Below are 10289 nucleotides of genomic sequence, written 5' to 3'. Positions count from 1 at the left end.
AAACATGAAGAAATTGTAATGACTGGTAGCGGGAAACAAACCCGTGATACCATAATCAAAATGAGATCACGTTGCCAACCTGACCACAAGGATAAAAGTCTATTCCAGCTCTAATAAATATACCTGAAAAACGACAGGAATATGTATGAGAAACAATAGACTTTTATCCTTCTTGTGGTCAGGTCTGCAGCATGGCCTAGTCGTGATTATGGTGCCGCTGCTTGACATCATAATTTCTACATATTTCTTGCATTTGGATCTTAAGGCTTTGAAGTGACGAGCATATCCAAAATAGCGCAAGGAATTCGAGAAGTAAATAGGGCGTTGTGGCCATTACAATTACACAGACACACACACATATATACACATATATATGTATATAACATATATATATATATATATATATATATATAGTATTATATATATATATATATATATATATCTATATATATTATATATATAAAATTATCATCTCTTTAACACGTGATTTGTTTAACCCTACATCAACAGGTGAAAAAACGAGTCGCTGGGTTTAGCTTATCCCTTAAGAACCTTCACATTAACAATAATCCAAGGGTTTAGAGAAAACAGAACTTGCTCAAAATTCAATTTATTGAAACATGAAAGTGCAAAGAAGTAAGGTTGCTTCCCCAATACGCATAGGCATCTGGGGGCAAAAACAAGAAATCCTTCTCCCTTAAGTTTAAAGACAAAAGAAAACATAACAAAAATAATGTAACATAACAAAAGTAAGTTCATTATAAACTTCAACAAAAGCGCGTCTATCAAGATAATCAAAGTAATAAAGATTGGGCATTACATTCCATATTCCAAACATGGCAGTGTCATAATTTGAAAAAAAAATCAGTAATAATTTTGTAAATGTTCATGTAAGCTTTATATTTCCCTAACAATTGTTTCCATTTCCTCAGACACAGGTACAAAATGCACATTAAACATAGACTATTAAAGTTTTCATCTTGACTCGGTGCTGGCTCTTCTGTTTCCCTCAATTCGTATTGTTCTTCTTTTATCTACTCCCATTCGTATTGTGCGACAACCCTTCTTTTATTATCTTCATTCTTGTGCTACAGTGGCTTTTCCTCTTCGCTGATCAGCAATTCCTTCAGTTTTTTTTTTCTTTTTTTTTACTTCCCGCATATCATGAGCCAGGCCTTGTTTAGTTGCTTCACCTGAATTTTTTCCTGCAGGTTTATGTTTTCTTTTTATTTTGTGAAGTTATCCATAACTGTGCAAAGCAGGGAAAAATCAACAAGGAGTAGGACAACATGAAGGCTGGAAACCATCCACACGAGGTACTTTGTACTGAGTAGAGGACGGAGGAACAAAAGAGAGAATGATAAATAACAATTTGTGTCAAATTCTTCAACGGACAAGATTATTTGAGTTTTTCTTGAAAGACAGATGTTTTCCTTGGTACGTTCTGGGAGGAAAGATGGTGGTATACTCCTCCATAATCCACTTACATCACAAAGTTCTAGTTGTCATCATCATCATCATAGCGGAAGATTTAATGGCCATACGGGGATGGGTCTGAAACGTAAAGAGGTTATCCTTGACTATTTTGTTTGAAGGTTATTTCATTTGAGCCTTTGATTTTTGGATTTTTATATCAGAGAAACGCTAGCGTGTTAGCAATGTTAAACTGCAACATGAATATTTCTCCTACAGTATTTACGACATGACTATGACACGTAGGGCTAAACTTATGGCGTTCCTATATCAACATCAGTTAAACTCTGAGCTCTGAATTGATTAATTCCTCTTCTACTCACGCGATTTGGGGGCACAGCACTTGCATCCACTTCCTCTGCAGCCGCCGTGTATTTCGGACTCTTCAGACCGACATCTCGACTTGCATTTGCCCTGAGCTCTTGTGCAGGATCGTTCCTCCTGGCAAGTTGAAGGATGAGGTGGCTCAGGCTTATCTGAGAATGAGGGAGATAGTAGTTAATTTCATGGAATAATGAATTAAATAATTATCAACTATTGAAAAATACTTCATATAGCACATTAATGTATGTCCATGCAAACATACAATGAAGGTTCACTTTCATTAGGACTGAATGCAGTCATAAATCCATATGAGCAATGAAGAGAAAGATAGGCAAAAACTGCCCTGGAAACAACATATATGGCTACATTATGAATTCTGCATATAGAAATGTTCTGCAGATAAAACATATAAAGGATAGGAAATACAAGACAGAGTAGGAACAGCAGCAGAGAGCTGCAAAATGAAGAAAGGAGAGTATACAGGAATTATTCTTCAAAAGGTTTTACAAAGTTGCTAACAAAGAAGAATTTGGCTGGGTGAGCAAGTAAAGCTCTGAGGAATTCCACCGGAAACATGAGGGAGAACACTATAATGAGCAGCCAGCAACTGAAGTTAAATGAAGCTAATCTAAGAGCTGAGAATGAGTTAATGGAGAATTTTCGGATGTCCAGCAGACAGGATGACCCAGCAAGAATTTAATAAGAGAGCGATCCTTGAGATGTAGTTTCAAGAAGTTGAAATAAACCTCCACAGCTACAAGTCACTTAATGATAAAACAGCCACAGTCTCTTCCTTTCCCACAGTAGTTTTCCATGAAGGATCCATGCTTACAACTGGCTTCATGGCAGCAAATGCCACCTTTACTTCTACATTTTCTGGTTGTTTCACAAGCTTCAGGCTGAGGAGCTTTAGTGTGGCAGCAAAGAGCCAGTCATCAATTTAACAAGTCTGCTTCCTTAAATTAGTCGTGTAGATTTCATTATGATTAATCATAACAACAGTGATGATTTTATGAAATGTAGGCAGAGAAGACAAGCACTGAGACACTTCCAGCCATTCTGCACTTAGACAGTGAAGAGAGGGAGTTGGAGTGGTTTGACAGTAAAATGAAGAGATCCAGTCAATAAAGTTGATGAAGTAAAGGTGTCCTCAAACAAGTTCAGTTCCGATACCTCATTCTGTTTGTTTTCAAGTCCAATAAATTTGGCTTATGCATCCACCTTTGTAGTTAGCCTATGGCATATAGCACTGTGTGGAATATAAGATTTCTATCAAGACAATTTGTTTTTTGGACACAAAGTCTTTAAATAAAACCCTTTATCATTTCCTTGAAAAAATGGTAATTAAATACATGAAATACACTTCATATGTCCAACATATCGGGGGCCAGGAAGTTTGTATCTTTGAAAGTCTCTACTGTAGAAGACTAACTGTACAAGGATCTTAATGTGGAACTGAAAGAAAACTACACAGCTGCACTAAGAAATACTAGTTCGAGTAGACTAAAGAAATAAAGAGGGGAATGGATGTAAAGTTTTTAAGTTTTTAAAAAGATAAAAAGTGGGTGCAGCTAAGGACCAAAGGGACACTGCAAACACCCTCCAGTGCACGATGTGAACTACACTGACATTGGTAACTCCCAATGGGGGAAGAGATTAGGAATGGTGATGCAAATGATAACCATCAACCAACTTTTGCAAGCATACAGCATACCATATATCTTATGAGCACACAGAAAAAGCCATTATAAGATGTTATATAAGAAAAAATTCACCTAGAGCCAAAATATTTAAATGCCACTATATGGATCCAGTGATTCTATTGCTAAATATGTATTCCTTTTTTTATTAAGTTAATTAGGATTGTAACCACCTGAAACCTTAAACCACACTTACCCAAACAGCAACCACAGTCGCGCCCTCCACTACAGTGTCTCTTGACGAAATGTCCACTTGTACAGTGTTCACGGCCGCAACAGTAGCCCCCTTTGTGCTTACATTCCGAAGTTGTTTTGCAGACTTCAGGAACTGGACGGTCTATACAGCAACCACAGTCATGCCCTCCACTACAGTGTCTCTTGACGAAATGTCCACTTGTACAGTGTGCACGGCCGCAACAGTAGCCCCCTTTGTGCTTACATTCCGAAGTTGTTTTGCAGACTTCAGGAACTGGACGGTCTATACAGCAACCACAGTCATACCCTCCACTACAGTGTCTCTTGACGAAATGTCCACTTGTACAGTGTGCACGGCCGCAACAGTAGCCCCCTTTGTGCTTACATTCCGAAGTTGTATGGCAGACTTCGGGTTTGGGAGGAGGCTTAGTGACTAGGATAGCAAATAAACCAATTGTCAATTCTAGCAAGAGACTCCTCAGATGGTATAGTAAGAGCCAATAGTCAATTCAAGCAACAAGAAAAATACAAGAAAACTGACTATGATGGCTGAGTCAAGAAAACTGAACTGAAATATTATTTAAGAAAGTTACAAGGTATTCAAAGGATACTTAAAAATGCATATGAAATTATGGTTATGAGGATATTAATTTAAAAACAAAGAAACTTTTTAGTGAATTGAAATAAATTGATTAAAGAAAATTCATATTCAGAATACACTAAAGTGAGTTTCTTAAGACTCCAGTAAATTCATGAGGTTGTACAGAATTTGGAAATGGCAGATAAAATGTAATAACTGTAAAGTCCTGCACATTTAACACTGATCAGCAATAATACAAAAAGGAAAAATGTAGAATCATTAAACAAATTATATGATTATGTTATTATCATTATTACTGTTATTAGGTAGTCGTAGTAGCAGCGGCAATGTTCTTGTAGTAGAGAAGTTTCACAATACCATCAACTTCATCACCATGCTTGCAAACAAATAGGAGTTTTCATATCACACTTTCTACTTTACCAGAGAAATTTCAAACAGAATCAATATCCGGTATCGGTATTTGGTGGCTGAGCTAATGTTTACATTGCCATAAAAGTTGTTAGTAAAGGGACAGCCATGTTTGTGTAACAACCCACAAGATCATCATTCTCTAATTTCCTTTCACTTCCAACTTTCTTATTCAATTAACGGGCACCAATTGCCAAACAACATAATGTAGTTATCTATTATTTCTCAAACCTGAATGGGAAAACTGTCACAATGAATGAGTGTTTTGCCGATACTCGTACTCTACTGAGTATCATCACGATGCTGCCTCCAGTAATTATTCTGCTTACGAGTAGATCTCAGCGTAGTTACCTATCTATCTCCCATTTCTTATTTATCTCCGTGAGGGTCTACAGTGTGACCTAGCAGTCAAAGTTGCTTCTACTTACGTGGTGGCGGATTTACACAGCACTTGCAGAAGGCACCAGCACAGTCTTTTGTTGCGTATCCACCGCAGACAATCCTGTCATCCATACAACGGCCCCCCTTGGCTTGGCAGGCGGGAGAATTCTCGCAAGGAGATAGACAACACAGACAACTCCCGTGACCGCATAAGTTGTCGTAGGGACGTTGGATAGTAGAACACTTGTTGTCACATTTTCCACCGCAATCCTGGCAGGCTTTGGTTTGTGAGCACCTCATCCCTGGCAGACAGGGAGACAGTGGGCTTTGATAACTTCTGAGTCACTCCGAACCAGTGGTGCATAACATTCTCGATGCAAAGCATCCGTCAAGTTGCTAGGTTTTTTACCCTTATGACCTGGCACTGCATAGATTCTATCTTAACACCCGATTTTAGGAGTTGATTTGAAGTGTAACACTTTTACTATGCGACAAGAAATCATTCATAATCATTCTCTCTCTCTATCTCTGACTGTCAAACACTTGGTTAACGAACCGAGGATGAGAATCCATCCTCTCTCTCGCACTCTCTCCATACAACTACGCGTGAAAGACATCATCCAACAACCAAAACCCTTAATGTGCCTTTGGTCTCCTCAGGAAAGACGAGTAATTGTTATTGTCCTTCTGCCTGCATATATAAAATAATTTTCATATTGCTTCTCTCAAAACAAATTAATGTCGTCTACTTGAATTCCAATTCGGAAGCCGAAGTTCATTTCATTCAGCTTGTATGGAACACTAATCGTAAAGGCCAGATATGTACAGTAAACATGGGAATACATAAGTACGAAACTGTAAAACGGAAATATTCCATTTCAGGCCAATCTCTACTCTTCCTGTGCTCTCCAAAGTTGCTGCAATACTTATTCTTTAGCCACTATATAAGTATGTGGAATATAAAGTATTACTTGGCTGTTAGTCAATATGCATACGCATAAGTACAGGAAGAAGCTAGGTACCTGCCATGCTGGTTTTAACTTGATATGCCATTTGCAAGGTAAGCTTGATAATGGTTTTCAGTGCAGAGAAATTCAAATAGATTTTAGTGCTGCTTTCGACTTAGTAAATCACAAGGCACTCCTATATAAACTTCAGAATCTCGGAATTGGGTGGATATGTTATAAGACTACTTCAAGATTGCCTTACAAGTAGGCAGCAAATTAGCCTCGCTGTCGAACTTCTCAGTTCCAGAGGTCCTTTATTCCTCAGACCGTTGGACTGTGGAACAGCTTCCCAGAGAAGTTGTCCAGCTGAAACTTCCTCTTCTTTCTGTGTTTCCCTTTACATCCTCTTGCTTCTTCCTAATGAAAACCACATTCTTGGGAAGCTTGAATTTCAAGTGGGCTTGTTCCATATGAATAGGTTTAATTTGCTGAATAATAATAATAATAATAAAATAATAATAATAATAATAATAATAATAATAATAATAAGTACTACACTATTTACGTATATTGAGCAGAATGAGAGAGAGAGACTCACCAATGCAACAGTGACAAGTCTGGCAGTTTCCGGAGGAGAAGGTCTTGGTCGAGGAGCAGTGACTGCCGGATGATCCGAAGCTCTTGATGCCATGTGACGTCATGCAGACTCCACCTGATTTGTGGCAATCATTGACTTTGTTCCCGCAGAAGGTCTTCGCCTCGAATTCTTCGTAGGACATGGTGCCGTTGGTTTCGTTCCCAAACAATTTCATCATGCTAGCATCGATGCCCTTCGATACATTCTGGAAAATTCCAAATGTGGGTAGGAAAGAATAGGTTACCTAGCAACGGGACCTACAGCTTATTGTGGAATCCGAACCACATTATATAGAGAAATAAATTCCTAATCACCAGAAATAAATTCCTCTGATTCCACGTTGGCAGAGCGGAGTCGAACTCGCAACTACCGAATTGGTAGGCGAGTATGTAAACTGCTTGTAAAAAGAGGAAGTCCAAATCTAGTTGAAGAATAGAAAATAGAAAATTGCAGATCCGCTTAAGGAATGGAAAATGGAAAATTCTAAATCCGGTTAAACAATGGATACTGAAAATTCCAGATCTGGTTATAGAATGAAAAATAGAAAGTTCCAAATCTGGTTAAAGAATGAAAAATGGAAATTTTCAGATACAGTTAAAGAATGGAGAACGGAAAATTCTACATCCGGTTACAAAGCATTTAGGCCAAAAGCCAAGAGCTGGGACCTATGAGGCCATTCAGCACTGAAAGGGAAATTGACAGGAGGAAGGTTTAAAATGATTAACAAGAGAAAAACCTGAAAGCAGTTGCACTATGAAACAATTGTTAGAGAGGGTGGACAGCACGTTTGAAGAAAGGAAATTTGAACGGAGGTACGGTGAAAGGAATAAAAGGGGTTACAGGTAGGGGGACGAAGGGGCGCTGCCAAGAACCTTAAGCAATGCATGGAAAGCACTGCGTGAGGTGCACTGACGGCACTATCCCCTACAAGGAAGACAACAATGATTACTTGGAAAAAGAACTTATTATAAGGGCTGGGAGTAATCACGTCATGGAAAACTGATAATACACACACACACACACACACACACACATATATATATATATATATATATATATATATATATATATATATATATATATATACATATATATATATATATATATATATATATATATACATATATATATATATATATATATATATATATATATATATATATATATATATATATATATATATGTGTGTGTGTGTGTGTGTGTGTGTATATATATATATATATATATATATATATATATATATATATCTATATATATATATATAGATATATATATATATATATATATTATATATATTTAAAGTAAATTCGTCCATGTGAAGTGAAACATAAGCATTGCTCTTTTGTTATGACGTTCAGTAAGTTTCGAATAAATCCCTATTTTCATTCCACTCAGATTCAAATAAATTTCAAGATAAAATCATGCTAACCAAAATCACATTAATTTTAACAATTTTTTTATTTTATTTTATTCAGTGTCAATAAAATGTTCAAAATCTTAAGCTTTTCCATACCTCTTCCGCTGTCCCATTCTCTGCAATTGGCTCCTCCGTCATTACATTTTCTGCCAGTGCCTCCTCTTCCGCTATCACATTCTCTTCAAGTGGCTCTTCCGCTATCGCATTCTCTACAAGTGGTTCCTCTTCTGCTATCGTATTCTCTGCACTTGTCTCCTCTTCCGCAGTCGCATCCTCTACACTTACGTCCTCTCCCGCGATCGCATTTTCTTCAAGTTGCTCTTCCGTTGTCGCATGTTTTGCAAATGCCACCGTGGCCAAAAGCAGCAGGAATAACCTCTGCATGAGCACCATCCTCACTTCGGTTTGCTTTCAAGTCTCGTGAGATCCCCCTCCCCTCTTCCTCAGCTGGTAAGTCTCGTCGTTACTGTGATGGAAGAGCAAGTTCGATTGTAGGAGTCAAAATGACAACAGAATGCTCTCTGATGCTTAGCCCAGTGTGTGTGCACACTTTATATTGTGAGTTTGACCCCAATCGTATTTTCTACGTGTGATTGGCCTTAATGTCTTCCTTGGGAACGCGAAGCCTGCTCGACGAATTACCGGCTGAATGACTGAGTCATTTATCTCTATTGGGGACAGAGTGAAATATTCTTACAGTCCGATTCTGTCCAGCTGTTATTCATTCCCGATATTTATCTTGTTTTTCATGCTGTTTTCATTCAGCATTTTCTCTCTTTTTGGTGGAAAAGCAAGTTCATCGCCAAGGGTTTACGAGACCGCTAATTTCCAACAAGCATGAGGTTATAAACGCCTAACCCCTCCCCCTCCCCCCTTCCCCCTACCCAAGCGGCCCCGACATCAGCAACCCCCCTCCCTCCCCCAACTCAGAACCTGCCTAACTTCAATCATTTGTTTCCCCAGTCACGAGGTCCACCTCCGGTCCAATTTATGTGTAAATCGAAGTAGGGACTTTCTCTGAGTAATCCTGCTAACCAAACGACAAACACACAGATAAACCGAAGCAAATACATAATAATAATAATCATAATAATAATAACCATGGCGTCATTAGATGCTGAGTCCCTATTCACGAGACAATAGGGATCATCATGGAGCGGGTATATAGGAACATCCCAGAAAACTCATTAAGAACCCTGCTGGATATCTGCATGAAGAGAGCCCCTTTCACCACCCACCGAGAATAATAATAAAATAAAATAATAATAATAATAATAATAATAATTGAAAAAGAAACCCACAAATTCAATTTGTAACTTGTTTACTTCTAAGTATACATTTAGTTTTACTCCACACTCGAGTACTTTCAGGCCCTTCTGTGGCCCATTCTCAAGAGATGTTTGGGATGTTAGCCTGGGTCAAGGCCCAGCAGTCTTCTGGAACTTCTTCTCGTTGTGCTGTCATTTATGCGATGGCTGTTCTGGTTTTCTTGAGAGTTGCCAATTCCCTCTTGTCGCTCTGATATCCTGAGCTGATGGTCAATGGGATTAATCCTTGAGGTAAGGGTGTGGTCACCGAAAGTCTGTTGGGCAGGAAACCTAATCTCCAGGTCAGCAGGGTCAATCTTAGCTTCTTTTAATATCAAAGCTCGGCTTATGGGATCTTCTGAGGTAAAACCTTTGTTTCCTTCAATTACTTTAATCTCTCTGATAAGTGCACCTTCTACTACCCTCCTGTGACTAATTTGTTGCTTTTGTATATAAGCCTACTGTTTTTGAAATCCATCCTATGGTCATTTTCCCAACAATGTCTAGCTATAGCACTCCCCTGAGAGTTAAGCTGTACTGCCCTTCTATGTTCTTGGACTCTAGTCCTTATTCCCCTACCTTAAAAAACAAAGTATGTAAAAATAAATTGGAAGGAGAAGACAGTAATACAGATGATGTAGCGGGGGTATACATAATCAATTGCAATAATTGTGGAGACAGATATGTGGGGGAATCAGGTAGGGGAATAAGGACTAGAGTCCAAGAACATAGAAGGGCAGTACAGCTTAACTCTCAGGGGAGTGCTATAGCTAGACATTGTTGGGAAAATGACCATAGGATGGATTTCAAAAACAGTAGGCTTATATACAAAAGCAACAAAATTAGTCACAGGAGGGTAGTAGAAGGTGCACTTATCAGAGAGATTAAAGTAATTGAAG

General features: G+C 38.3%; 1 protein-coding gene across 2 annotated transcripts; it reads right to left on the bottom strand.

Annotated features, from left to right (window-relative positions):
• Window positions 1–594: 594 nt before the first annotated feature.
• Window positions 595–8622, bottom strand: LOC135199559 (integrin beta-like protein 1). Of its 2 annotated transcripts, XM_064227723.1 has the most exons (6): window positions 8180–8622; window positions 6628–6871; window positions 5130–5384; window positions 3694–4125; window positions 1797–1949; window positions 595–1554 (listed from the first exon to the last, which is right to left on the bottom strand). In XM_064227723.1, the coding sequence occupies exons 1-6, from the start codon at window positions 8474–8476 to the stop codon at window positions 1532–1534; spliced, it is 1404 nt and encodes a 467-aa protein (XP_064083793.1). In that variant the 5' UTR covers window positions 8477–8622; the 3' UTR covers window positions 595–1531. The 2 variants fall into 2 exon arrangements, with proteins under 2 accessions (XP_064083793.1, XP_064083799.1); XM_064227729.1 differs by lacking the exon at window positions 5130–5384.
• Window positions 8623–10289: the final 1667 nt, after the last annotated feature.

This window comes from Macrobrachium nipponense, chromosome 23, assembly GCF_015104395.2.
Source record: "Macrobrachium nipponense isolate FS-2020 chromosome 23, ASM1510439v2, whole genome shotgun sequence".
NCBI classification, from domain to species: domain Eukaryota; kingdom Metazoa; phylum Arthropoda; class Malacostraca; order Decapoda; family Palaemonidae; genus Macrobrachium; species Macrobrachium nipponense.
Note: the sequence above shows the minus strand (reverse complement) of the source record. Positions and strands in the feature narration are given on the sequence as shown.